Source organism: Chlamydomonas reinhardtii, chromosome 6 (assembly GCF_000002595.2).
Source record: "Chlamydomonas reinhardtii strain CC-503 cw92 mt+ chromosome 6, whole genome shotgun sequence".
NCBI classification, from domain to species: Eukaryota; Viridiplantae; Chlorophyta; class Chlorophyceae; order Chlamydomonadales; family Chlamydomonadaceae; genus Chlamydomonas; species Chlamydomonas reinhardtii.
Window position 1 is genome coordinate 41,495 of NC_057009.1, and position 27,518 is coordinate 69,012.

General features: G+C 61.9%; 7 protein-coding genes across 7 annotated transcripts; 5 read left to right on the plus strand and 2 right to left on the minus strand.

The window, feature by feature from the left end:
- Positions 1-61: 61 nt before the first annotated feature.
- On the plus strand, positions 62-3,163 carry CHLRE_06g249050v5 (uncharacterized protein). The gene is made up of 9 exons (XM_043062563.1): positions 62-471; positions 611-647; positions 749-973; positions 1,058-1,101; positions 1,279-1,416; positions 1,633-1,672; positions 1,839-2,098; positions 2,245-2,285; positions 2,409-3,163. The coding sequence occupies exons 1-9, from the start codon at positions 358-360 to the stop codon at positions 2,461-2,463; spliced, it is 954 nt and encodes a 317-aa protein (XP_042923269.1). The 5' UTR covers positions 62-357; the 3' UTR covers positions 2,464-3,163.
- A 48-nt stretch (positions 3,164-3,211) lies between these two features.
- Positions 3,212-10,363, plus strand: CHLRE_06g249101v5 (uncharacterized protein). The gene is made up of 5 exons (XM_043062564.1): positions 3,212-3,469; positions 3,562-3,684; positions 3,925-4,666; positions 8,736-9,158; positions 9,391-10,363. Exon 3 carries the CDS (start codon positions 3,973-3,975, stop codon positions 4,195-4,197), a length of 225 nt encoding a protein of 74 aa, XP_042923270.1. The 5' UTR covers positions 3,212-3,469; positions 3,562-3,684; positions 3,925-3,972; the 3' UTR covers positions 4,198-4,666; positions 8,736-9,158; positions 9,391-10,363.
- An 85-nt stretch (positions 10,364-10,448) lies between these two features.
- CHLRE_06g249150v5 (uncharacterized protein) lies at positions 10,449-14,792 on the minus strand. Its single transcript, XM_001696385.2, has 14 exons — positions 14,539-14,792; positions 14,363-14,419; positions 14,144-14,212; positions 13,696-13,863; positions 13,491-13,577; positions 13,307-13,324; positions 13,072-13,158; positions 12,875-12,906; positions 12,578-12,713; positions 12,241-12,381; positions 11,992-12,156; positions 11,687-11,821; positions 11,354-11,455; positions 10,449-11,213 (listed from the first exon to the last, which is right to left on the minus strand). The coding sequence occupies exons 1-14, from the start codon at positions 14,647-14,649 to the stop codon at positions 11,163-11,165; spliced, it is 1,359 nt and encodes a 452-aa protein (XP_001696437.1). The 5' UTR covers positions 14,650-14,792; the 3' UTR covers positions 10,449-11,162.
- A 109-nt stretch (positions 14,793-14,901) lies between these two features.
- On the plus strand, positions 14,902-16,493 carry CHLRE_06g249200v5 (uncharacterized protein). The gene is made up of 5 exons (XM_043062565.1): positions 14,902-15,197; positions 15,360-15,451; positions 15,662-15,796; positions 15,905-15,981; positions 16,119-16,493. The coding sequence occupies exons 1-5, from the start codon at positions 15,173-15,175 to the stop codon at positions 16,408-16,410; spliced, it is 621 nt and encodes a 206-aa protein (XP_042923271.1). The 5' UTR covers positions 14,902-15,172; the 3' UTR covers positions 16,411-16,493.
- Position 16,494: 1 nt separating this feature from the next.
- On the minus strand, positions 16,495-17,421 carry CHLRE_06g249250v5 (uncharacterized protein). Its single transcript, XM_043062566.1, has 4 exons — positions 17,182-17,421; positions 16,949-17,118; positions 16,815-16,880; positions 16,495-16,657 (listed from the first exon to the last, which is right to left on the minus strand). The coding sequence occupies exons 1-4, from the start codon at positions 17,300-17,302 to the stop codon at positions 16,631-16,633; spliced, it is 384 nt and encodes a 127-aa protein (XP_042923272.1). The 5' UTR covers positions 17,303-17,421; the 3' UTR covers positions 16,495-16,630.
- Positions 17,422-17,521: 100 nt separating this feature from the next.
- Positions 17,522-19,963, plus strand: CHLRE_06g249300v5 (uncharacterized protein). The gene is made up of 8 exons (XM_043062567.1): positions 17,522-17,573; positions 17,648-17,814; positions 18,087-18,239; positions 18,471-18,539; positions 18,706-18,766; positions 18,890-18,964; positions 19,152-19,283; positions 19,416-19,963. Exons 1-8 carry the CDS (start codon positions 17,564-17,566, stop codon positions 19,517-19,519), a joined length of 771 nt encoding a protein of 256 aa, XP_042923273.1. The 5' UTR covers positions 17,522-17,563; the 3' UTR covers positions 19,520-19,963.
- A 58-nt stretch (positions 19,964-20,021) lies between these two features.
- Positions 20,022-27,488, plus strand: CHLRE_06g249350v5 (uncharacterized protein). Its single transcript, XM_043062568.1, has 18 exons — positions 20,022-20,305; positions 20,522-20,764; positions 20,913-20,984; positions 21,151-21,585; positions 21,862-22,197; positions 22,307-22,513; positions 22,656-22,748; positions 22,891-22,938; positions 23,099-23,237; positions 23,352-23,821; positions 23,974-24,090; positions 24,233-24,487; positions 24,681-25,372; positions 25,503-25,703; positions 25,864-26,014; positions 26,157-26,236; positions 26,555-26,684; positions 26,975-27,488. The coding sequence occupies exons 1-18, from the start codon at positions 20,174-20,176 to the stop codon at positions 27,167-27,169; spliced, it is 3,996 nt and encodes a 1,331-aa protein (XP_042923274.1). The 5' UTR covers positions 20,022-20,173; the 3' UTR covers positions 27,170-27,488.
- The last annotated feature ends 30 nt before the right edge of the window (positions 27,489-27,518 follow it).

Sequence of the window (27,518 nt, forward strand, 5' to 3'; positions counted from 1 at the left end):
CGTTAGGGGCGGGGCATCCTTTAATCATTCTCTTCGTCAATCCGATATCGTTTCAGACTGAGAACCTGCCCGCGTCCTTGATGGCTCTGTCTCTTTTGGCCGAATCCGCGATCCAAAATGAGCGACAGCCAGCTCTGTAATTGTAAGTCTGGCCAATTTACCAGGAGACCTCGGAAAGGTTCAGTTGCGGTCCACTCTAGTTAACTTCACAAAGCTTGTCTGGTGACTTGGAAAGTCGTCGACTCAAATTGCAATTTACCCTGCCTCGTTTGCAAGTTACTCGCTTAGTCCGTGATGACGACATTAGGCAGAGCAAAGCGGGGGGTCGCTGTGGAGAAAGGCCGTGGGTCTGCTGAAATGGGCCAGGAGGGCAAGGAGCCGGGTCCTGCGAAACGGACTGCCCGGCGGCTGGTGCGCACGCACCAAGAGGCGCTGCCGGCGGGTGAGAATGTGAGCGAGCTAGACCGTGAGGTGAGTGCAAGCTACTTGTGCAACTGTGCTGCATTACCATGCTTGGGGCCGGACTTTCAGGCTTTGTTGTGCGTGCCTGTCATTCCAGTGTGCACCCACGCGCCTCTCATGGTCATGCTGCCCTTCATACGGAACGCAGCGAGCGGAACGCATGGCCAAGAACGCTGCAGCTCTGGGTAAGTAAAGAGAGGAATAATTACTTCAGCGCTGTTGAGGATCGTCATACGCAGTGCACTCCTGCAGCAGGCCGTCAACTCAATGTCCACCGCCACCGCAGCTGAAATTGGCATTGCTGGCGCGATGGGAGACCTACGGCGCGCGCTGGCCCCGAAGCTAGAGTCTCTACCCAATGCTAACGAGTCCCAACCGGAGCGCCGCATAGCGCGGCCCAAGAGGGAACGCGGCGAGGTGGCGCCGCAGCGGCGCTCCACACGGGTAGCAGGCGCTGTTGCCGCGCAACTGCTGGTAGATGGTGGTGACAGTGCTGATGCGCTGGAGGACGGTGAGTTCCCAATATGGGGGCTGCAGGTTGTAGTCCAGCAGTCTGGCTCACTGGCTGCCTAAAAGTGCCGCTGCAATTGTGCAGGGTCGGGCGCGAAGCCGGGGCGTGGCGTTGGCATAATGTCACAGGTGAGGCACACGGCTTGACCGCTTGAGGCATTGCGGCAGGCGTGGCAGCCTGGCCAATCTTACCGCGGCCGCGGCTGCGGGGGGGGGGTGTTGCCCCCCGTCGCACTTTTTCCATGCAGTTCCCTGCCCAGCCCTCCAACTCGCTGCCCATCTCCTGCCCGGCTGCCTACTGCTCAGGAGGAGTACCTGGCCTCCAAAGGGCAGTCGTTGCCGGAGGGCTGGTTCAAGAGCGACGGCCGCTTCAAGGGCTGGGTGGCGCCGGACGTGTGCCAGAAACTGGGCTTGGCCACCAGTGCGGCAGAGGCGTGGGAGCAGGTGAGTCAAAGGCCGCGTGGCACGCTTAGCTCTTCACGGCTGTGGCAGCAGCCTATGCAAACCAGACGTTGCTATCGTAGTTCTGCACAAAGCCACAGCCACTGCCTGCACCCGCAGCAATTCGAGCCCAGGCAGCAGCTGGCTGAATCGCGTATAGCTGCACACATCGATATCCTTGATCGACCTGCTTGACATCCTGCTGACGGTGAATTTCAGGGTGGAGGCGGCAAGTTTCAGCGGAAAATTAGCAAATCGGGTGAGCATTTAGCACGCGTGGTAGCCAGCAAGGAGGCAGGGAGCTTAGGATGAGATGCTTTGGTCATGCAAAGGCTCTGCGTGCACGCCTTGCACCAATGTCATACATCGGGATACACCATCGCGTGAAGCATTACACGCCACTTGGTCCCCGGCCGGCGCCGCAGACGTGCCGTCAAACCTCAAAGCCAAGGGCTGGTCGGACGCGCGCGCTTTCGCCGCCAGCCAGCTGCGAAAGAACCCCAACGCCTACTTTTACCGCCACACGGCGCCGGGGCAGCCCCAGGCACAGGGCGAGTGGACGGAGGAGGAGCACGAGATCTTCATAGCCACTGCGCGCAAGCACGGCGTGGGCGACAAATGGGGCCTGTTCGCTTCCTACATCCCTAACCGCGTAGGGTACCAGTGCTCAGCCTACTACACGCAGGTGTGGTTATAAGGACGGGCTTCCGGAGCGGGGCCATGCCAATCATGGGCCTACATACCGTACTCGATGCTGCATGTGGTGTTCTGCAGCGTTTGTGCCACATCGCGCACTGTTGAAGTTGTCCGCTGCTCCCCTCCCGACTGCAGGTGATCATTCCCTCAGGCCGCATCTTGGACTCGCGCTTCAGGTAAGGGCGGTAAGGGACAACCCCAATCGCGCCCGGACCAGGGCTGAGGCGTTTATGCAGGCTAGTCAATGTTCCTGTGCAGTCTTACGCTAATGTTGAGTTGTTGTTGTTGTGCGTGTGCAGGATGGACGCATGGGGGGACGCCGTGTTTATGGGCAACCGCGGCAAGGAAGACTAAGCAGGGGCATCATGTCGCCCCAGTTCAACGCCTTGCATCAGCTCTGGTGGGAGTCTGTTGCAGGCGTACCAAGTGATAGCCGATGTGCCAGATGCTAGTCGCTAGTTGCTAGTGCGAATGGGACGCCCGTGAGTGGCGCTATGTCCGTGCGTGGCGATCAGCGGGGCGGGACGTGTGAAACGTAGTGGTGACGGTGACGCCGCAGGAGCGCAGCGCGCTGATCAGGGCAGCGCAGCCGGTGCGCAGCACTGGTGTTGTGGTGGCGCCTTACCTCACGTCCGTGGGGTGTGCGCTGCGCAAGGAGCAATTCTAGTTGTCATGTTATTAGGCAGGCATGATTGGCTGGTTCACTAGGACTTGGCGAGGTTGGTACTCAGCTTGCGTGGCGGTCTTTTGCTTGGTGTCGTCCACTATGGCTTTCCTCATCATTCTGCGCCTCGGGCCCTTTACTTGCAACCTCGCGACAGTCCTTTGTCTATGGAGTGGTGCAAAGGCGCACCCGTGCCTGCTGGCAGCGTCAACTACCGGCGGGGGGAGCCCGCCGCCGACGGCGGTAGAGGGCGGCCGTCTTGGAAGCGAAGGCCTCCATGTCCGCGCGTTCGAGCGGGTTGGGTGGTGGTGTGGCCTCGTCGTACTTCCACAGGCTGTTGCGTGACTTGGCCACAGTCAGCGCGTGGATGAGGGACGCCAATCCCGCCTGGGCTGCTGTCTGTGCGTCTGTTTTTGGGCTGAGCCCCCCGAGCGAAGCGATCCAGGGGGGGGCGAAGCCCCCCAGGATTGCCCCTGTCCGTGCCTGCCTGCCTGCCTGCCTGCCTGCCTGCCTGCCGGTGCCTGCCTGCGTCGACAAAAAGTGCCAAACTGGCACAAACCGCGAGCGCTACGTAATATTACTTGCTATTCCCTATTGTAGAAAAATAGGCAGCAGGTAAAACTCGGCCGGAGCGAGAAGCGACCTCGCGCGTCCATGGACTTTAATTGACTGGCGACTGTGGCGACTCGTTGCGAGGTAAAGGGCCCGAGGCGCAGAATGGGGCTCGTGTACAGGTAGCCGGGTAGCCAGCAAGGTTCACACTGTACTCCTGCCCCCTCCCTCCCCAGGTGTGTGCGAAGTGCGGGCGGCGCTTACTCGGCAACGGGCAGCGCTGCCTGCAGGCGGTCGTACCATGGGGGGGCTTACGTGCTCACCAAGTCCAAGTGTGCAACCACTGCGGGACGGTGTGGGTGAGTCCACTTTGTGGGCGGGCGGCTGGCTGGGCGATGGATGGGTGGCTGGGTGGCGGCTCAGTGGGGCTCAGTGGGTGATGGCTGGCTGGGTGACGGCTCAGTGGGGCTCAGTGGGGCTCAGTGGGGCGCAGTCGTGGGCTCAGTGGGGCTCAGTGGGTGATGGCTGGGTGACGGCTGGGTGACGGCTCAGTCGTGGGCTCAGTGGGACTCACTCACTCTACCCTCCCGACGGTGCAGGGACGTGACGTCAACTCCGCAACCAACATCCGGCACGCGCTGGTGGAAATGCTGCTGGGGCACAAGCGACCTGCATCGCTGCAGACTGGCGGCGGCGGCGGCGGCGGCGGCGGCAGCGGCGGCAGCGGCGGCGGCGGCGGCGGCAGCGGCGGCGGCGGCAGCGGCAGCGGCGGCGGCGCGTGCGCGCATCTTGGTAGCGGAGGGGGCGGGAAAGGCCACGTGGAGGAGGAGAGCGCAGCGCCGCCCAAGAAGCGGCGCAAGCGCGCAGGCTGAGGAGCCGGCTGGCGGTGTCTAGGTAGCGGTCCGCGGTGGGGCTGGCAGGGCATGCGTTGCGGCATGACAAGTAGTGCGGCTGTTGACAACTGTGCTACGTCTGGCTGCGGTTGGCTCTGCTGTGGCATCGTGATTGCTAGGCACCCAGTTTGGCTATGTGCCTGTGGAAACCGACCCCGGCTATGTCCGGGCGATGAGGTTGTTCGGCCTCAGACTGTGGAGGGGCTCAGCCCCTTTTCCCGTGACCGGGGAACACTTGTCTATGGAGTGCACCTTCTTTCCGCGACACCCCGTGAAAAGCTGTTGCCACTAATTTCTCAGGATGTACCTTGGTTGGGTATGGATGCGGATGTTACAGAGGGGACAGTCCCAGCTCCCGAAGACGCCGAGCCATCACATGCTATCAGGGCCCAACCCCGACTTTGCTGCAAACCCTCCCGCGGGCAAAGTCCGTGTGACTCCGCGCACAGTGAGTCCTAGCCAAGCCTCAACCCGCCAGAGCCCCACCGCTGTGCCTCAACGCCACAAGCCTAGGCACAGGAGTGCCGGGAAACGTCTAGGCCGCAGGACACACGCACAGCGCACGCACTAACCAGGGCGCAAGCGTCCAGGTACTAGAACGGTCGCCCACACGTGCATCCTGCCCACACACAGAGCCACCAACCACGCACAACCTCTCACGGCGAGGGGGGCGGGGAATCAGCGTCATACGGCAAGCGCAAAACCATGCCGTCACCAACAGCCCGAGACATGAAGGGATGCGCAAACGGCACAGCGTCCCAACCCTTTGGCCTGATACCCAAAGTCACAAACGTCTGGAGACGACCCCAGAAGTCAGCTACGACGGCAAGTCCAATGCTCAGCACCCGGGCCGACGGCAGCTTCGCTCGCGCCGCCAACCCGGCCATAACCACACGCTGCCGACCAAAGTCCAGGGCAGACATAGCAGCGAGACACACCACATCCCACACAGGTGGCGCAAGCCCCGCAGGCGGGCGCACTAACCACAACTCCTCACGAGAGAAGGCACTTAGAGCCTCCTCCGGCAGGAAACCCATAGCCATCCCCATACTTTCCCGCAGTGACAGCGCAACAGTGCAGTCCCAAAACCAGTGACGCCGGTCCCCATCCTGCATGTCCACCCCACACGCCCAACACGGGTCAACAGTAACGCCTCGCGCCCGCTCGCTAGCATGCCGTGGAAACGCCCAGCAAGCGTTGGCGGCCACACGCCACAGTGCTTCCTTATGATGATTCTCCCATTTCAGCGACCACAAGCGGGCCAAGGTGCACACGAAGGCCCCCGCCGCCAGGGCAGCCCCCACCCCCGACACACCCGCATCGCACACATACTGCAAATGCTTAGCCTTCAGGGCGGCTAACTGTGGAGCCATTTGTAGCACGGTCCCCGCCTTCACCGTATAGGCAGTGAGCAGGATGGGCGGCCCCCCGCACTGCAACCATCCGAGTCCCCGCACCACCCGTTGCACCGACGCCGCCGTAGCACTCACGACGTCGGCCACCGGGAGCGGCAGCGCGGCGGCAGGCCCCCGAGCCAGCTGGGCCGCACGCGCGGCGGCAGCCCAGCCAGCGGGAAGAAGGGCCACCGCCGCCGCAAACCGGTCGGCCGCCTCTTGAGGCGACGCCGGCCCCGGCAGGGGCGACGGCAGGCGTGCCCGCGTGCTCCAGTGCAGCACCCGCCTCCACACAGCAGTCACATACATATCCGCACTCGCTTCACCAGACCGGGAGCCCTCCGCCCAAGGGCTTGTCAATGCCTGCCGCAGTTCGTTCAGGCCGTCATGCGCTGCAACCAGCTGGCCCACACACGCCAGTCCCGGCAGAGCGAACAAATCCGCGAAAGCCAATTCCCACGTGCGGCCGTCCACACACAGCGCCGGGTTAGCCCACAACGGCACATGACTCACCCACGCGCCCGGCTCGGGCGGCGCCACAAGAGTCACCGCGGGCAATGCAGTCATGGCTTTCAGCAGGCGCGCAAACGGCTTGCCCGCCGGGGTGAGCGGCTTATTCAGCACACGGTCCGCGGCCCCCCGCACCAAGAAACGCAGGGGCGTTGCCGCCGGGTGCACCTGGCGCAGCCACGCCGCCGCGACCCGGGTCCACGGGGGCACGTACGGCAGCAGATCACACACACCCAACACACACCGGACCGCGAGACCGGCTTGCCGCGCTTTCACATGCGGCACCAGCGGCAACAGGCCCGCCCCCCCCCACCGCCGGAGGCAGTTGCATAAGGTCAATGGAGAGGCCAACCGGGCGTGCATGTGGGCTGGCATCAAACTGGGCCGGCGACAGTCGCCGATCCACCACCGCCGCCACCCTGGCTAGCAGCCGGTCCACAACGTACAGTTGGGGGAGACCCGCAAATTCCAAATGATACAGGACCTTGCCCAAAGCATAAGCCGACGCCGCGGCCGCCCGACCAAACATGGACACGGGTATGCGCGCGATTTTGCTCAGCACCCCCATCACGGCCTCAAACGTAATTGGTGGGGAGCATGCGCCCCAATCCCCGTAATGCACCCCTAGTGACTTGGCCGCCGGCACCACACGCCAGCCAGGGGGCAGGGGCGGGCCAGCCATGCCGGCCGGCAGGGCGCCAGCACCGCCGACCGTCCCCATCACCATCAGTTCAACTTTAGTCATATTTAACCGTTGTCCAGACGCCCGCCGAAACACATCCATGTCCGCCAGGAACCCCGGCACCGCCTGAAACCCCTCCAGAAACGGCGTGCAATCATCCGCATACTGGGACGCCAGCACCGACGCAAGGTTAGCGAGCACACCATGCCCCCGGCTGCGTAGCCATGACAGAAGGGCTTGTGCCACAGCGAGGTAGAGCAACGGAGCCAACGGGCAGCCCTGCCGCACGCCCGCCATCAACGGCACCCATCCTGACACACGTCCATTCACCAACGCCGCCCCACGTGTATCAGTTAACAGGCGGGACACCCACGTAAGAAAGCCCGCCCCCACGCCCATGCGCTCCAGACACGCGAGCAGAAAAGAGCGGTCCACCGTATCATACGCCTTGTAAAAGTCGAGGAAGGCCGCCACAGCCGGGGCCTTTTTGGCGGCTTTCAACAGGCCAGGAGTAAGTTGGAGCAAGAGGACGTTATCGGCAATGCGACGGTCCGTCAGAAACGCAGTTTGCTCAGGGTCTATGACACGCCCAAACACCGGTTGCAGTCGCAAGCACAACACCCGGGCAAGGGTGCGGTAATCGGTATCCGTCAGCGTGATGGGGCGATAATTAGAGGGCTCGGTAGGGTCGCCCGACTTAAAGAAGAAAGACCACACGCCATCCAGGAGCCCGTCAGGCACCCCAGCCCCCTCCCCCACCGCCGTAAACACATCCGCTAGGACCGGCGCAAAAACACTGTCATAGTGTTGGTATACGGTAACTCCACCGGTATGCCGTCAGGGCCCGCCGCGCGCCCAGCCGGCGCAGCGGCTAGCGCCGCGCGCACCTCCGCCGCCGAGACCGCAACCCGCCCCAGCTGATCCGCCTCTTCGGCTGTACACCGGCGCCCGTGCTGTTGCAGCGCATCCAGGACTTGCGTGCGGGCATCCGGAGCGGGCGGCGGCGCGGCACTGACGTCCCTCCAGTACCGCGCCATCACCTGCCCCATGACCGTCGGGTCGGATGTAGTGGTGCCATTGGGCTGTTTCAACTTGGCAATCACGCGCGGCCCACCCGCCGGCCGCAGCATGCGCGTGAGGAGAGGGCAGGGCTTCTCGCCGCCACGCAGCCACGCGTGGCGCGTACGTCGCGCCGCGCCGGCGGCCGCGGCCACGGCGGCCTCCGCCGCCGTGCACCGCGCCCGCACGGCCGCCTGCGCCGCCACCTGCACATCACCGCCAGCCTCCACCGCGGCGGCAGCTGCTGCCGCCGCATCAAGCGCGGCCGCCTCCCGCTGGCTGGCGGCCACACGCCTCGCAACAGCTTCCCGGCTCAGGCGGTTGGCGGACGTGGCGGCAGCCCGTTTAAGGGCCGGCCACCACTCCAGCAGCTCAACAGGATCAGTAGGGCGTGCCGCCAGGGCCGTACCCAGCCAGGCACGGTAGTCACGATCCAAGTCTTTGAAGTCCCGGAAACCGAGGTGGGCCCTGGGCAGGCTCCGAGCGGGTGGCGCGGCTTCAGGCGACGCCGCAAGGGCAACCGTCACAAGCATATGATCGGAGGGCACCCCGGCGGCGACGCCGCACTCCAGGACCTGCGGTTCGAGGCCGCCACTGCACAGAATGCGGTCCAGCCGACTCGCCCCGTGAGGGTGGAAGAAGGTACACACGCGGCGAGCCGGGTGGCGCCGCCGTAACACGTCAATGAGGCCAGGGCACGCCGCCGCCAGCGCGGCGGCTGCGGGTCCGTCGCTGCGCGCCCGGCCAGTGACGGTGTCCAGCGCCACATCTGCCACAAAGTTGAAGTCAGCTGCCAGGAGGTGCTCGCCCGAGCCCGACGCCCGAAGGCCCACCCACTCACGAATGAAAGCCTGCTGCGCTGTGGATGCCAGGGGAAAGTAGGCTGACGTCAGCGTGAAGGTGTGTCCACCTTGGTTGGGTATGGCTGCTAGTAACGCGAGTGGCGTTAGTCACCGCTGCAAGCGGTGCTGGCAACAGGCATGCCGTACCGCCATTCGGTTGCATTTAAAGCCCCGGCTTTGCCGCCCTGGCTATCATACATTAATACAGAGGTAGAAGACAGCAGCATTAGAGCGTCCCAATAGCCCTTTCTTGCTGTTCTCCCCGCAACTGGTGCAGTCCGTGTTGCAAAGCTTCTTCCCGCCGACGAGACTTTGCCGAGCTCCTCAAAAGCATACCTTTGCAACTGCAGTAGCGAACTAGTCGCCGCCTCCCACGCCCACGCCCACGACGCCGCCTGTAACGCCTCCGGCGCTTCGATCGCCCGCTCCCGGCGCCGTTCTCGCATAGATCGGGTAGGGCCTTGCGCCAAGCGTTTTTTGGTTGTGTACATGTAAATAGGCGGCGGGGAAAATTCGGGCGTAGCGAGAAGTGCCTTCGCATGTCCATGGACAATTGACTTTCGCGAGGTTGCCCGAAAAGTGCATGTGCGGGGACGGCTGGGCACTGGGGACGGATTGATTGACAGGTTGACGGTTGGGACAGCTCATGTGCGCTCTCTTCTTCCTCCCCGTTCCCCATCCCCAGAATCGCGACGTCTCCGCCGCCAACGTGATCCGTGTGCTCCTCCTGCTGAAGCTGATGGGCTTCGAGCGGCCGACCAAGCTGCAGCGGCCGCCATGGCCGCCGGCGGCGGCGGGGCCGGGCTGAGAGCCTGAACGGCGCTAGCAGGGCGTGGGGCTGAGGGTGCACGTGTCGATTGGCGGCGAGTGACGTGACTAGTTTGTTAGCTGCGGGTTAGCACGGACTGTGCACCCCACCCAACCGGCCACGTCCGGATTTGCGGGGATGCCAAAGGCCCCCAACATAGAGGCGTGTGCAATTTGCGCAGGGTTGCGTAGTTCATAGTACGCGTACTATGTACTACGTACTGTACTACGTACTGTACGCTGCCCTCGTCGGCTAGTACGTTGGAAAATACGTTGTGCTGGGGAAACCAGCGGGGTGGGCCGTGGCAGCGCCGTGGCGGGCGAGGGGCGCGAGGGGTGCTGGGAAGGATGTCCGTCGAAGTTCGCGCACCATGGCTGCTCTCCGCACTGCAGCTGTGTTTTCTTATAACAATATGAGTATAATAAGTTGAAGGAAATTCCGCTAGAAGACTATGGCCGCGCAAATCCAAATTCACACCGATTCGGGCATGGTGCGGGCACGCGTGTCGTGTTTGCGCCGACTTTCCCCCTGGATTTCGTGGCCCAGCGTATTATGCACCGTATTTTAACGTACTGTACTAGAAATTCTAGTACGCCGTATTAGTACGCGTATTATGGAGAGAGGGCCGCGTACTAGGCAACCCTGAATTTGCGTGTGCTTAGTAGGCGCCCGCGTCAAGGTGGCTGGGTTGATAACGACCCGGGAGGGGAGGGCTCAGCCCTTTTCCTGCCTCCCTAAGGCAGCCACCTCCTTGTTTGATTGTAACTTAGCAGAGACAAATGTTTGGGGTCGGGTTCAGCGCAAGCTGCAAAGGGCTTCTCACCAGCAAGCCGCAATGTACGTATACGCTTCTCGTGCCGTGTCCCCGTATGACTCCGACTGATTCAAGGAGGGGCCCGCGCCGTACACGGAAGCGCTGGTTGTGATCGTGGGGTCAGTACCATACGTAACAGTACGACAGAAAGGTCACATACAGTGCCCCCACGGGTGCGACATGCCCCCACGGTATTAGGGCCATCCGTGGCTCCCGCGGAGACTCTCGCCAACGCCGCGTCCCCACACGCCGAAGCAATGTGTTGAGTTTGCGCCTAGAACAGACAACCACTCAGGACGGTGTAGAGGGCTAGCGCTAAGACAGGATCATCCTATATAGCTCCTCACATCACGGACCTAGGCCGGACGGCTGGGGAGGACAGCATCAACCTTTCCTCCAGACTCTGCACACACACGCTGCAGCACACACACTCCCAATCCAGCTTCGACGTTGTCCCCAAGTGATCCTTGTGCCAAGGGTATGCAAATGCAGTGCTTGACAATTACCGCTTGTCGCCCGTGTAATCAAGATGCACGCACACATGAGTGATTGAAGAAAGGCGCGATGAGCAGCGGCAACTGCTTGCGGTGTGCTTCGGATCCAAAATCCACGGTGTAAGTAGCCCATAACCCCAATCGGGCCTCGCATCGGACCGATTGGACAAAGCACTGCAGTTCACTGCAGGCTATACCTAAGCCTAGATCTTTTGGTCAAACGCGACCTATGCCCACGTCGCTACATTCCAAGTTTGCTACGCCGCCGCAACACCCTCGTAAGATGCTTCTATCAGCTTGTGGACCTGATGCTCCTTGCATAGCCGCCTACACCGCCTCCCTCACTGCTTGAGGAGCCGGAAGCACTGGTTGGCCACGTAGTACTCACCCGCCTGTCCGATAGCAGGTGAAGGGACATGTGCAAACAGGCGCAGTGAGTGCCAATATGAGAATGCATGAGCATATGGGCAGGCAGATGAGTAAATGGACAACACCCCCAGAAAGCCTACTCTGCAACAGCGTTACACTGCACCTGAATTTGGCTCAAAACGAACACCTCCATGAAGGGCTGTGGCTTGTTGCTAGCCGCCGGTGACACCAGTTGGCCCGTCACATTGACCAGCGCACTTCCGTCCTGATAGCACACGTGTATAGGCCGACCACCGTCAGCGGCAGAGCAGCCATAGCTGATAGCTGGATGCAGTTTAGGCGTGCCGTATGGCAACATGGCAAACAATTTGGTGCCCACCGTATGCCATGTGTATTCCACGCGTGCTGGACACAGGTACACACGCTTCAGTGCCGCTACCTCAGCGCGGGCTCCCCATGGGCCAATCTCAGCGGGCATCCCAAGAACTCCACTCACAAAGCCGAGCGGTTGGCACTGCACGTCCACCACCTCGTGAACCACCCGGAAGCCCGCGTGCATCTGCGCCACCGCCTGCAGCTTGGCAATGATGGCGTCGCGCCCCACCGCCATCTCGCCGTCGTAGCGCATCGTCTGTCAAGCAGACACGGCGCCAAGTCAAGATGCAGCATCGTACGAACACGCACGTGTGCATGAGGCAGCCCCACGTTAGCATGCTGCTGCCCTCATTCGCACGGGCTTCGCCTAGCTTCAATGATGCATGCATTGTACGACACGCGGCCGCGCCTGCCAACCCGACCCACCGACTTGGGCGAGTACAGCGGTGCCAGGTCCCGCAGGCGCTGCACGCCGGCGTTGAGCAGGGCGTAGTAGTTGAAGGCGAACACGATGGCGATCTCGTCCAGCTTGTCGTGTGGGTTGAAGGCACACTGCATAAACGCCTTGAGGCTCACCGGGTCCGCAGCGTACTGTGCACAGGGCCAGCAACGCATACACAGCTTAATGTAAGAGGTTCCAGCCAGGCAGTTCGGAACAGGCGAGTGCATGCCCACCTTGGTGATGAATGGGTGCGTGAGCAGCTGCTCCGCCATGGGCCGCTTGTGCGGGTCCTTCTGCAGCGACACGCGCACAAAGTCCCGGAACTCCTCGCTAAACTCGCCCGCGGGTGGCAGCGGCGCATCCTCTTGCAGCACCTGCGCACGCGCACATGAGCAACGGCAGCAAGTCAAGCACGAATACCAGTACATGATGCACGGGCACCTACAACTCAGAAGCTGTATGCTCTTGCCCCGCGCAGCGTGCATCCTGATTTGCCTGATGCCGTATCCTTTACAACAACCAAATGCGCCCCTCCAGGTCCATTCCCCACAGCCCCGGCGTGCCACGCACATGGATCATGAGCTGCAGTGGCCCCTCGCCGGCGTCGTAGGGGTAGCGGCCCGTGGCCAGCTCCACCAGCGCCAGGCCCAGCGACCAGATGTCGGCGGGGAAGGAATAGGCTTGGTTGTTGATGCGCTCAGGAGACCTGTGGGCCGTTCGCAAGGGTGCATGAGACGAAGGGGCAGGTTCATGCATGTGTGCCACAATACCAGAACCGATGCCTGGTTGCATGGTTCCAGGCTTATGGCTTCACCACTGTCACCCATCAACAGGTATAGTGTAAGTCACCGTGCCGAGGAACCTTACATGTAAGTCACCGTGCCCAGGAACGTGTTGCACTGCATGGGGTCAAATAGTACCGAGCCAGGAGGTGGGTATGTGAATGCCATCAACGCTCTCAGACGACCCACAAACAGCAATACGGGTTCTTGGTGCACTTCTACGCTAGACCAGCGCCGTGCGCGTCACAACCCCATTGGCCGAGCAACTTGATCCCTCCCCACCTGCGCCAGTGTGGAGTCAATAAAGGCGCTGATGCCGAAGTCCGTAATCTTGGGCTCACCGCTGATGGTCATCAGGATATTTGCCGGCTGCAGAGTCATGCGAACGCAAAAGAGGACCCGGGGGTTCATTACAGGCACATAATCGGACGGTACAATGATGGCGCTGTGTAGCGCGCGAGCAACTTCGTCCTTTGATGCATCTACACGTCTCACAACGTGTCCCGTAATCACTTGCCTTGATGTCGCGGTGGACCTGTAGGCCATGGGCGCAACGCAGCATGTACAAGTTGCTTATGATACGCATCGCACCGCTGGGCTGCCCACCATTCCACTAAGAGTAAACTAGGCAACGGCACGCCAGCCACTCAACGTCCTGCTCCAGTCCTTCCAAATGTAATGCACATGCATCGCCTGCTCACCATGTGCTTCTCGCGGTGCAGGTACGCCAGCGCCCGCAGGATCTTGGCTGTCATCTTGGACAGCACGTTCTCGGGGATCTTGCCCACCTATGTATAAGATTTGCGCGGACATACCGACCCGTCATGCACCTGCAGCAGCCTAGAGGACACGTCCACAACCTGCGCGCAGTCGTGCCAGCACCCCCCGCCCGACAGTTACGCCCACCTTGGCCTGCACGTCCGCCAGAGAGCCGCCGTCCACATACTCGAGCACAATGGAGATCTGACCGCTCTCTGGCACGTGGTAGGCGCCGTAGAAGGACACCAAGCCAGGCACGTTGTTGGGCGCGTCACACAGCGCCTTCAAGTCGTTTAGCATCTGGTGCCGAGTATCCTGTACATGCGTATGACTCAATTGGTTGGTGTGGCCAGGAGGTTCGGGGCGCCGACATGAATGCACGCGCGCAAAGCGGTAAGACGCTTGGGCTGCTGAGCTCAGGCCGCCAAGCCAGCAGTCCGGTGCATGCCGTCCCGCATACCCTTGCAGCCGCTGGTGTTCTCTCACACACTGGAACCAGGTTATTTCGAGCCATCCTTAAGTTGTGTACAACCCAGGCTAGCTACTTTACACGCGTGCATGGCGAAGTGGCGCAGCCGCAAACCACATGCCTTACCCGCTCGAACACGTTAATCTTTTTGACGGCCACGAACTTGTTCTCTCGGATGAAGAAGCCTTTGTGCACCTGCAGTGCAGGTAGATTGCAGTTGAATTATGATTCCGCAGACCGACCACTACAAGCATGCGAGCTCTCGGGGCATGCAGGGGCCATATTGCTGCCGTACACCGCCTGTGTGCCGGTGCTTAACCCCAGCATGCACTCAAAGCCACTCACGATGCTGCTGGCGCCTTGGCCCAGCTTCTTAAGAATGCGGATATCTTTTTCCGAGATCTGTGTACACGTAGCGGAGCTGCCGGGTTAACAGCAATACTGGGGACCCTCGGACCAGGGCCCGTACGCTCTGGGCCCACATGCTCTGGGCCCACATGCCGGCTCAGAGCAGCACATACCTTATAGAAGAGCCCGTCATTCTTCCGCATGCCCTCCGTGGTGAAGGACACGGGGTTGTAGGACTGCGTGAGGACCGTCAGCGCGTCGTCGCTCATGCGAATGCTTGCCATGTTGTCTTTATTATTTTGAGACGGCTCTGGGTCAACCGCTATAGCTAGCGATAGTTTTGGCGGCATGGTTGCTGCTTTCTCTTTGCGAAACAGTCAGGGGACAGTCAGGGACAGCAAAGTCAAGCTCAAGTAACGTTAGTATCTACAGTATCAGGTTCCCAGAAGGTTGAAGATACATTTCAGTAAAAGCAGGCTTTCGAACAGGCTTCGCTCTTGCCAAATGCCGAAATGGGCGCGGTGCAGTCGCATGATCGTGTTTTTATTTTCATGTTGCTTTTGCGCAGCTTGTATTTACCGCTTTTCGCTGCCTCCACATACAGTACCGTGGCTTTGCTTGAGTGCACGCCGCTGACTGCACACTGTAAGACGGTCTCGTTGCAGAATTGTTTATACGAATTTCACAGGAATGCATTTTGTTTTTGTCAAGGTGACATGTCACTCCGTCTAGCTTGAGCCTGAGTGAAGCTGCATAATCGATCTTCAGCGCAACTCGGGCGAGGGACGGGCGCAATAAGAAGGAGGAATGTCATCCAATATCTACGGCGGAGGTGTGCTCGGGGTGTTCGTGACTTTGCTGGGGGGCCGGGGTGTCGCGCTCAACGGTGCAGGTCCAACCTGGGGTGGTGCGGCGTGTAGACGCCCACGCGACCGGCATTCACCTATGCAAGGTCCTGCGCTCATCGGGTATCCCTGTACTGGCTTGTTTGCAGATGAGGTCAATGCCTTGGTACTGGACCTTGGCACCCACACGTTTAAAGCGGGATACTCCGGGGATGACACGCCAAAAGCTGTCTTCCCATCGGTAAGAAACCCCAGCAAGCCAAGCCACAATGCACTGGCTTGTGCGTGAGCGTCTGGCCGGAACGGGCGGCTTCACCCGGGGTGTTAGACTTGATAGGCCAGCTACTGCGAGTCCTTGTCTTGGACCTCAGTATGCACTTCTTGACCCACTGTTTCGAATGTTGATGCATCAACACTCACGGAGGCTGTATGTGCGATTGCGCCCACGCAGATGGTGGGAGTCCATGCAGTGGCGCCAGCGGCAGGATCCAACGGGATGGATGTGGACAGCGGTAATGGCAAGCCAGGCGGACGCAAACTGTCGGTTGGCTACCAGGCCCTGAGCGCAAAGCAAATCGGGATGGAGGTGAGGAGTGAGGTGTGCTGGCCAGTGTGCCTCAGCGTCTGAGCCACTGTCGTGCAGGGCTGCTGCTGACAAGGGGCCGACTTGTCGGTGCGCTGTGCGGCTCTGCAGGTGCAATCCCCGTATGGCCCGGACGACGTTTTGAGCGACTGGGAGCTGGCGGAGGCGCTGTACACGCACGCAATCAGGTCATGCCGGGGTCAGGCTGGCTGCTTCGTGTGTGCTTCCACAAGGGCTGTGCTAGGGCATGGGTTGCATGCATGACACTGCATGATGCTGAAACTACGGGTGCTCCATTTGTACTGGGACGTATGTGGCTTAACAGGGACCGGTTATCCGTTAAGCCAGAGGACTTCGCGCTTTTGGTGACGGAGCCTACGCACAACACGCGTGCGGCCCGGGAGCGGCTGGTGGAGCTGGTGTTTGAGACGTTCCAGGCCCCGGCGCTGTATGTGGCCAAGAACGCCATGCTCAGCTGCTTCGCCACAGCCCGGCAGACGGCGCTGGTGGTGGACTCGGGCTACAGAGCCACAACAGGTGAGGGGCATTGTGGTTTTGTGCTGCTGTTGCGGAATGGGTTGGTAACGCAGGCTGCAAGGGAGCTGATAATCGGCTGATTCTGGCATGCAATAGGCGCTTAGGATGGGCTCCGTGTCCCCGGCTCAGGATGTGTGGGTCCAGACACACATGGTACCAATCCAAAGAGGTGTCGTATGGGTTACAGTGGATTACGGGTCCGCCGCAACAGTGAAAACTGGCGACCGGGATCCCGAGTGCGGGATGGGGTCTGGCGTTGCAGCCAGCACGTCCCAGGCACTGTCCAGGCTGCTGAGCCCTCTAGATGAGCAGCTTCTCGATGGCACCCTGTGGGCACGCACAAGGAAAGGCACGGTTGCACTGTTGCGGACTGCCACCATACACATACGATAATGGGCTGTGCTGCGGCAAACGGGGTTGGGACACATGTGCTGTGGAGACGCAGCAGCACACGGGCAGGGGGCCGTAGTGCTTCGGGGCGCACCTTGAGGTTCTGAATCTGGGGCTTCAGCTGGCTGCCCTCGTTGGTGGTGACGGAGGCCGCGATAACCTGCGACATGCCATGAACGATAAGCCTAATGATACATTTTATCAGCACGTACTCTTTGCGCCTCTTACCGGGCGCGACACGCCGCATGCGCGACCCAGCGCCGCCTTGCTGGGGACAAACACGTAGGGCACGTTCTTGTCCTCAGCCAACAGGGGCAGGTGCAGCAGAATCTCAATAGGCTCCGTGTCGGCGGCCATAACGACAAACTCGGAAATGCCGCGGTTCAGAGTCTTCGTCGCTGCGGAACACAAAACGCAGCGTGAGCAAGGCTCAAACGGGCCCGCGACATACTGCAGCTTACCCTCGTTGGCACCCTTCTTCAGCTGCTTATAGTTGGCCGCCTGCTGGACGATGTCCAGGATGGTGTTGGTCAACTGGGCATCCGCCAGCGGGTAGGCCTTCGGGTTCACAGCCTCACTCATTGTTCCGGATCACAGGCTGATCACTACCCAAGGGCAGTGTGTAAGATGATAAGTAAAAGGCCGGAAAAAGAGTTTACAGCGTCGGAAAATGAGACCGGTGTCGGCGCCGTCGCAGGCTTAAATGCTCGGCGACGGCCCATGACGCCGAATGGGCCAGCCCCCAAACCGCGGCGCGGCAGTAAGCCGCATTGCCTACACGCATATGCAAAATGTAACAGATCAAAATCATATTGCGAGCGTCGCCGGCCGCCGCCGGCCGGGATGGTTGCGTGCCGGCTCCGCCAGTCACCCTAGCCTGACGCCCCCCCCCCCCCGCCCGCACCCCAATCCTTTCCTCCCCTGCAGCCGCCGCAGTACAGGATGGCTATGTGCTCCAGAAGACTGTGTCGCGCACTCCGCTCGCTGGCCAGCTGCTGAACCAGGCGGCGCAGGCGGTGGCGGATGTCAAGTACGCCAAGCTGCGGCCGCGCTTCTCCTTCAAACGCCAGGAGGTCAAGCCGGGCGAGTTCCAGGTACGAGGCTCGGTGCTGTCATGGGCGCACGGTGCCGAACAGGGCATCAGGACCGAAATGACATCAATACTCAATGGGCACGCACCGGGCGTGCATGCAGCGTCTGGTGTGTGTGCCACGCCGTCCTGTGGTGCGCCCTGGTCTTCTGGTTCGCACCCGCACTACTGGGCGCTCGGGTCCCGTGTTCTACCCTCCCCTTCACCACGCATGCTGCCTGCATGCTGCCTGCCCCCCCTGCCTCTGCCGTTCCCGGCTGTCCTGGCTGGCTGCAGGTGGTGGAGCTAGACACTGCGGGTGTGACGCCCAGCTACCGCATGTACCAGGTGGAGCAGGTGGCGTCGGACATGAAGGAGGCGGTATGCCGCACCAGCGAGGCGCGGTTCTTCGAGGCGGAGGGAGTCAGCGTGCCCACCATGGTCTACGAGGTAGGCGCCAAGTGTATGGCGCAGGGGGGGGAGGGGCTGCGCACTGTTGGATCGGCACGGCTCGAGTTGACCGGACGCGGCCATTTGCAGGCAGCTGCTACACAGGGGTGCGACCAGGGGCACACTTTATGTCATGAGATATTGCCTAACCGCCGTGAACCCGACTCCCTCGCTACTTCTGCTCCGCCCCCCAACCCCGCTGGCCCCCCTCCACCTGCACATCCCCACCAGCTGCCTGACGGCCAGGAGCTGTACCTGGGCCCAGAGCGCTTCCGTATGGCTGAGCTGTTCTACCAGCCGGTGAGGGCAGGTGGCGCCCGGAGGGGGGGCTGTAGATACCAGCCCAAACTACAAGGGGGGGTTGAGGGCTGTATTTGCCGGTGCAGGCGGGCTGCATGAGGCCATTTATCATGCTGAAACCTGTCTCGTGGACAGCCCATTGTATGTATATTTGCCCCACTCGCAGCTCGGGTTCGCGGGCAACTTCAACGGTCTGGCCATGCCGTCGGACGTGCGCTCGGTGCCAGGTGAGAGGGGTGTACTTAGACGTGGTGTGCGAGCTTGGGGGCCTTCTTTCGGGTTCGCCCAGGGTTCCGCCAGTGCTGCTGCAACACCTGCTCCTTGTCCCGTACGTCACTTGCACCATGCAGAGGTGGTGCTGGACACCATCAACAAGTGCGACGTAGACCTGCGCAAGGACATGTACTCGGGGGCCATTCTCACTGGTAGGTGCAGCAGGGGGGTTTACGTGAGGGCGCGCAGCCACCGCCAGCACGCCAGCTTTGTTTCTGCGACTGCGGTAGGCACCGGTGCGGTGGACTGGCCCGTGTTACAGCTGAGCCCATACAATCCGCTTACCCGCATCAGCATCTTGGCACGATACCCGGTCATGCCTCCCCTTGTCCCGCCCAGGCGGCACCTCGCTGATCCACGGCTTCCGCGAGCGGTTGGAGAAGGAGCTGGGCGACCTGGTGCCCAGCCAGGCCAAGGTCAAGGTGGTGGCCGCCACGAACCAGGTGGAGCGGCGCTTCAGTACTTGGATTGGTAAGTGAGTCAAGGAACAAAGGATCGGCGTGGGTTGCTAGGCGGGTAGGTGTGGGCAGTACACGTTGCTTGAAATGCCCACGCTGCCAAGCCGACTACCTGTGCCCCTTGTAACCCGTGGGCCGCACCCAGGCGGCTCCATCCTGTCGAGCCTGGGGTCATTCCAGCAGTTGTGGATGTCTAAAAAGGAGTACGCGGAGCACGGCGCTCCGCTCATCAACCGAAAGTGCCCGTGAGGCGTATGGGGGGGGTCGTCTTATGAGTTATTGGGGAAAGGTGGGACAAGGTAGGTAGGGAAGACATGCAGCCAGATGCCGGAAGAGAACGACCACTATAGCCGGGAATACTGCACGGACTTGTATGGTGCAGAGTTGTCTTGCAGGGTTTGAGGACTGGGTGAGAAGAAACCTACCCGAGAGGTTCTGGCGTGCTCACAGACAGGCACGTCTGTGCCCAGTTGCGTGGATGGCCCGATCCTGCTCTGGGCGAGGGTCGCCATTGCCGCTGCGGCATCCCTAGCTTGTTTTACATGTGTAAGGAAAACGTATTTGAAAAAGTACAAAATGGACCTCCCGCCCGCTGGGATTCGCATGCATGAAAAGCGAGAAGACGAAGAGTCTCTGACGCTGCTTCACGTATTTAACTTCACGACACGGCGTCACAGCGTAGACTATAAAATCTGTCTCTCTGCATATTGTTATAGTTGTTATGCCCAGTCAAAGCAGTTGCGTGTGTTATTGATAGCACCCCTTCAGGTCCGCACGAATTCCAGTTGCAATTCTTTTCGAGGCCCCGGCACTTGCAAGGCGTACAACATAGGTGCACTGGTCGCCATGCTCGGGACCCGGAGCTTGATGCCGCGAAGGCAGCCGCTTCGCTCTGGGTCATCGATGTGCAATCTGCAGGCTCGGAGCCTGCTAGCAGGCACGCGCAGGGCCGCCTACGCTGCTGTGCTCCGTGCATCATCACAGCAAGTGACGAGACGTCGTAGAAACACTCAGGTTCCAGACCTTGCTGAAGAGGTGGGTGGGCTCCTGCGGGATGCCACGGTGGCCGCACAACGCCGGCACGCGTTCGTGTTGACTACGGTGTGGTTCGGTATCATCTCTGACATTACGTACATCTGCTCTGCTGGGACTTAATGCAAGCTGCCGTCTCCAGGAAATAGCTGCTCATCTCATTTGGCGAACGTGGGCTTGTGCAACCGCTACCCTTTCCACAAATCCTCATACATGCAGCTGGCACTGCTGGCCCCGCGCCGGGCACCTGAGGACATCGACATGGTGACCGCAAGCCTCGCCGCCGCCAAAGGTCCGCTTGTGGCTGTTGTGCGGCCTGTCAACCAAGGTGATGGCCAGAGTGAAGCACCAGCGGCGATCAACGCGGTGGAGCCGACTCCAGGCGTCAAGGGCCGACGATCACGCCGGAACCCCTTCCAGGCACTGCTGGCGACACTACAGCCGGGTGTCGCCACCGCACAGGCAAGTGGTGGCACATGCGGAGTTGTACCAAGGCATCGCCGATCCCTTAGATGTGCGCATCTTGTGTTCGCATGTCAACCACATACGGTCACAAGGATGTTCTTACCTGCACAGTCGCTCACCTCCACAATCCACACGGCACACGCAGGTGTCAGCCGTGTGGTTGTCGAGCCTGAGGGCTCAGCTGCGCGCAAGCAGCACCAGCACCCAGGTTCGACAGGTGCGAGATGCTGCATGGTGGCAGATTAGCTGCCCGCCAATGCCAAGTGACTTGCTATGTACGGACATGAGCCCGCTGCCACTGCCCTTCCAGCTTGTATGGGCACCAACCGTGCCGGTGGATCATGATTGCGCGCGTCTCACCCGCGCCTGCTGCCACTGCACAGGGCCACGGCTCGGAGTCAGCAGCCAAGCTGACTTCAACGCCCACCGCTGGCCAAGACGCATCCAGCCAACAGGGATGGAAGCTGCATGGCGTCAGCGCGCGCCTCCCTCTGGCGGCACCTGATGGTGACAACACTGGCGGTCCCACAGCGGACCCGCTCGGGACTCTCCCGCTCAGGACTCGTACAACTTACCAGAGCGCCGTCGGCCCAGAGCTGGTTGGAACGGGTCAGGGGAAGCGTCAGTGGCTGCGGCCCGGCGACATCATCCGTGTGACGCTGCAGCAAGAATCCGGCAGCAAGCAGCAGGCCGGCAATGAGGAAGTGCAGGCGGCCGCCTCGGGCTCTTCCTCCTCGCCCGCCGCCACCACCTACCTGGTGCAGGCGCTGTACCGGGACAAGCAGTACGGCGTCAAGTATGGGGAGCCCATGGTGCAGGTAGGCGGATCGGAGTGGCTGTGGAACGTGGGGGGAATAAAATGACAAGCCTGGGCCACTACAGTAAAGGCGCGCGTTGTCCCTTGTAGACTTTGAGCGCAGCGTTGGTGTCGTCCTGTAGGCATGTCCCCGCTTACCTACCCACTATGCTTCCCTACTCACACACATATACACACACACACACACACACACACACACACACACACACACACACACACACACACACACACACACACACACACACACACACACACACGCCTGTGCATCTCGCCCCAGCTGCGCCTGCTGCTTCACGGTCGTGACACGGTGCTTGAGGACGCGGCGGCGGACCACGAGCTGTTCCTACTGGACACATCCACTGTCGCACCGGAGGAACACGGACTGCCGGGCAGTGACAACATCAGAAGCAGCGGCAGTGGTGGGTTGCTGGAGCCGAGGCGCCAAAGTGAAGACAAGCGGAGCAGTGACGAGGCGCGGCGTGCGGCCTGGCTGTCGCCTGAGGAGACGCTGTTGTCGCTGCCGCTGCGGGACCTGGACGCAGCGGAGGTGGTCAAGGCCAAGGACCTGAGCGGAAGGCCCTGCGGCCACGCACACAGCGTAGAAAACGCCAAGGTGAGGTCTGGTATCTACACTACAGTAGTTGGTGTGGCGTCAACTCATTCGCAACCATACATGTCTTCGACCTGCTTGCGTTTCCACATGAGCCCTTGACGCATTGCAGGCCGACCTGAAGCTGCAGCGGAGCAACGTGCGCGCGGTGGCCGCCGGCCTGCCGCCCACCTACGTGTACCGGCACGTGTACTGCCCGCGCCAGGGGCTGTTCCGGGCGCTGCGGCGTGACCAGCTGCGACTGGGCCAGTGGATAGACCCGCAGCAGCTGCAGCGGCAGGAGGCGCAGCAGCTGATGAGCAGGGCAGGGGGCGGAGAGGTGAGTTATGGGGGTGGGTGGGAGGGGAGCCGAGAGGCTCAGGTGGTGGGTGCGTACCGTATGTGTGCGTGCATGCCATCCAAAAATGCCAGGGCTTGCTTGCCCGACAAAATGTCTGCCCGCCAACACTTTCCACCTACAGGTACCTCCCCGCCTGCACTATAAGATGGGTGCGGAGGCTGGTGCGCCGCTGCTAGAGGGGCGGGGCTTCACCCTGGCAGGAGTCACGTACCAGGTGAGTCGGCTGTCGGGTAGCGAGGGCGCAGGAGGGCTGGGCGGCGGCCTCGGCAAGTGCTTTGCTCGACGGCGCTCCAAAAGCAGCTCAACCACGCCCAATGCAGAATGCCGACGCCTCACTTTTGCACACACGCACACAGGCTGGCGAGTTCATGTATGTGGACGCGGAGAAGGCGGGCGGCCAGCAGGTGAGGGGACGTGGCCATGTGGGGCGCTGTGGGGCGGGGGCATGCTGCCGTAGTGATTGTGAGGTGCAGCGCCAGTCTTGCATCTGTATGTGTGCATACATTTCCTACGTACAACCGTTGCCCGTCATGCCAATCCTCGCGATGCCCTGCATTCTGACAGGGCGGCCCGTGGGCAGTTGTGCAGCTGGTGGGCGTGGAGCAGCCGGAGGAGGAGCAGGCACCTGCACGTGGGGCCAGCGGGGCTGGGGCCTCGGGTGGCAAGGGCTGCAAGCACGTGCCGCAACTGCAGCTCAAGGTAGGTAGGGAGAGATGTGGATCCGCTCGGTTGCACAGTTGGCCTGATTCGTATTCGTGCGCTGCGTCCGGCATCTCTGTACTCGCTTGCGCCTCCTCGCTCGCCCCTGCCATTCCAGGTCCGCCGTTTCCTGCGGCCCGAGGACCTGTGTCCGACCTGGCCTACACAGCCGACTGGTGGGACCTGTACGAGCCGGCACCAGCATCACCCTCATCAGCCGCCGCCACAGCCACTGCGGGTGGCATGTCGCTGCTTCAGGTGCCGGTGTCAGCTGTGGCGGGCAAATGCGCAGTGGTGTGGGCGGGAGCTGGGGCAGACCTGCAAGCAGCGGTGGCGGCGGGCCCTGCCCTGCCTGGTGTGCGGGCGCTGGACACGTTCCGCGTCGTGGGCACAGGCCTGCCACCCGGCCAGGAGGAGGAGGCTGAGTGGGCGGCGGCCTCTGCGTCTCCCTTGGGGCACCCGCCCACTACCGGAGCCTCATCCGCCCCATCCCCCGCACCGGGCGCGGCCGCGGGTCCCACCATCCGCCCGCTGGCTACCTTGGACATCTTTGCGGGCTGCGGCGGACTGAGCGAGGGACTGCACCAGGTGGGGTGGGAGGGCTGGTGAGCAGCGATTGAGTGCAGCTTACTCGATTGAGCAGCTGGCCCTGGCCGTCTGTGTCAGTTTACCCGCATGCCGCGCATGTAGTCTTTCCTGGCATGTGACGCCTCTACTCTTGTCCCTCACCGCCCGATCAGTCTGGCGTGAGCTCCACGCTGTGGGCTGTGGAGTTTGACGCCAACGCCGCCAAGGCCTACACGGAGAACAACCCGCACACAGAGGTGCTGGTCGGAGACTGCAACACCCTGCTGCAGGTGGGGCGGGGCGGCGCATGGGTTAAACGTCGCAGAGCATGTGAGGTGCTGTCGCGTCGGACTAGAAACCAGTACACGCCCAATGTGTGGCGATTGTACTTTCCAGTGTGGGTTGTGACCCTTATTGGCCACGTGCTCGCAGGAGGCCATGGCTCGGGCGGGTCAGTCCAAGTACTGCGTGGTGGCGCGGGGGCGCGAGGCGGAGGAGGGTACAGGCAAGGCGGACCCAGCTGCTGCCGCCTCCTGTACCTCCGCTGCCGAGCCGTCACCGCCGGCGGCGCCGCGGCTGCCGCTGCCGGGCGAGGTGGAGCTGCTGGTGGGCGGGCCGCCCTGCCAGGGCTTCTCAGGCCTGAACCGTCACGCCGGTTCAGAGAAAGCCGTGCGCAACAACTCGCTGGTACGCGTTGGGCTTCGTTTGACGTACTGCCGCCACCTCCAAGCTGCATGGCTGGAGGTTTAAGCCATCTGCCATGTCAGGATTCTCTGAACCCCTACCCGGTCCCGTGCTGCAAAGCACTGACAGCACGTCTGGGTCCTAGCCCGCCTCTGACTCCCATCTGACACTCGCACTCCCCCACCACCACCCGCAGGTTGGCAGCTACCTGTCCTACTGCGACTTCTACCGCCCCCGCTACTTCATACTGGAGAACGTCATGGGCTTCACCTTCTACAAGCCCGTGCAGCCCACTGAGGGCAGCCACAAGAGCCGCCAGCGCCGCCGCAGGAGCAAGAGCAGTGCGCCTGACTGTCGCCACAGCAGTGCCAGCAGTGCTGAAGAAGGGGGCAACTCGTCGTCAGCGGCAGAGGAGAATAACCAAAAGGACGAGAACGTGTCGCAATCGGCTTCTCACGCCGCCACCACCACCACCATCACCACCACCACCACCGGCTCATCCCGCTCGGCCACGGACGCGCCAGGTCCCAGTGTCAGCTACTTCAAGCTCGCGCTGCGGACGCTGTTGGACATGGGGTACCAGGTGCGCTTCGGCGCCCTGAACGCGGGAAACTACGGCGTGCCCCAGAGCCGCAAGCGCATGTTCATCATCGCGGCCCTGCCCGAGGAGGTCCTGCCCAACTGGCCGCGCCCGATGCACTCGTTCCGGGTGGCGGCTGAGGCGGGCAGCAACCGCGAGGGCCAGCAGGACCAGCCGCCAATCCCAGTGCCCGGCGGCATGTACTACGCCAACGGGGCGGGGAAGTGCCTAGCAGGCACGCCCCTGCGCGCCGTGACTGTGCGGGATGCCATCGGTAACCTGCCGCCCATCACGCCGGGGACCAAGGGGTGAGCCCTAGCTTAACTAGGCAGGCTGCACTTCAAGTCTGAAAGGCGTGGGCTACGTTTCTGGCCATGCTTGTCAACACTACTCATCAATTCGCTTAAAGTCTTGCTTTGCGTGCTTGCCCGCACCCAGCGACCCGGCCGTGCCGCTGCCGCGGCCCATGAGCGCCTTCCAGCGGCGCCTGGCGGAGGCGGCGACAGCTGGCCGGCAGGAGCCGGAGGAGGCAGCATGCATCACACTGCCGCAAGAGCTGCAGCAGGGCCGGCCCCAGGCGCAACTGACTCACCATGTGCTGGAGCAGTCGCTGGGTGCACGCCACCTCGCCATCGCGAGGTGCGGCTGTAGCTATTATCGAAGAGGGGACCCTCAGGCATGCACAGGCATGCCGTACTGCCGTTCCATGAAACCGGACTGCTATTCACCATACTTCCATTCCACGAAACCCGTACAATGCCAACTGTTGATGCGATACCGTACGCCCTGTTGCTCGCAGCTTCGTGCCGCCTGGGTTCGACTTGGGCTCAGTGCTGAACGACAGGGCCGCCGCAGCCGAGGCCCTGGACGCCGCCACTGAGGCAAGGGAGGCGGAGGGCAGTGGCGAGTCAAGTGACAGAGATGACGCGTCCCTCTCGCCGCAGCAGCAGGTGCGTGCGATACAACTGACGGGTCAAGGGCAACCTGTCGCCGCCATGGAGCGCAACTTGAGGCCCGGTCCTGGAGTGAGCATGTCAATCACACCTTGCGGTTTACCCTGTGCCACGTGGCTGCCTGTATCACGTCGTGCAGTACGCGGTGCGGCTGGACGAGCTGCTGCTGCAGCAGCCGCACCTGGTAGAGCGCAGCACACGCAGCGGCTTCTACGGCAGGTGGGTGCGAAGCTAAAGACGGGCAGCAGCAGCTGCCAGCCTAGTGCGGGCCTCATGCCAGAACGCCCTATTTCGTTGGGCTCGGGCTCATAATCCCCCCCCCCAGGGTGCTACTATTCCTTGCTACGCCTTCACTTCTTAAATAATCATGCATGTAACACCCCCCCCCCCACACACACACACAGTGCATCCTGTACCTGTTCCAGACATCCTTGCACTCCCCTCCCCGCACATGCGGTTGTGCAGCCGCGCGCCCTTTCACCGCGCAGCTCGTGCGCAACAGGGTCATGCCAGTCCCGCATGCACCTGCACACACAGGCTGTCCCACTCTGGCTACTTCCGAACCGCCATCACCACCCCCCGCGTGGAGTCCTCCACCGGCTGGTCGCTGCATCCAGACACGGCCCAGCAGCGGAGCGTGTCGGTGCGGGAGCTGGCGCGCAGCCAGGTGGGGCGCTGGGGATCTGCGTGTGTGCGCTGGGGGAAGGGCAGCGTGGGAGGTGGCCAGGCTCCATAGGGGGTGATGCATCTGGGCCACGGTAACCAGGAGAAGATGCTAGCATGCAGGTGATGCAGTGCACGGCATTATGCCGGGTCGTGGATCGCCACTTGCAGTCATGCTGACGACGCCCAGTGCCGGCCCTGCCTCAACAACATCGAATGCTGTACGGTACCCCGCATGGGAACACATCGTTGCGCTGGGCACTTGACCCTTAACCCCCGGCGCCATGGCTGCAGGGCTTCCCCGACCGCCACACGTTTGGCGGCCGCACGGACGCATGCTACCGGCAGGTGGGCAACGCCGTGCCGCCGCCCCTGGCCCTGGCGCTGGGGCTGCAGCTGAGGCAGGCGCTGGCGCTGCGGCAGCAGGGGCACCGGCAGGCGGAGGGCAAGGAGGAGGAGCGGCAGCAGGTGGAGGAGGAGGGCGTGTAGGAGGCACAGGAAGAGCAAAAGGCTTATGAAGATTTACGGAGAAGCAAATTTGCATGGCTGGTACATGGAGCGGGAGGGAGCGGGCGCAGGCATGTGCGTGATCATGAGGCAAGGCACCAGCAGAAGCAGATGCTATGTAACAACGCAAGGGCAAGAGTGTCAGAAGTCACGAGGAATAGAAGGATGCTTGAGGATGCTTGATGGAGGGCGGAACGCCCAGAGCCCTAGTTGAGACATGACAATCACTGAGCGAGGGAACCCCCAAGGCTCGCTCAGGCTTCCTCTGTATCATTCCCCGCACTTGTAAATACAAGTATACGCTGCCACTTGTTGGCCCTTCTTGGCTATT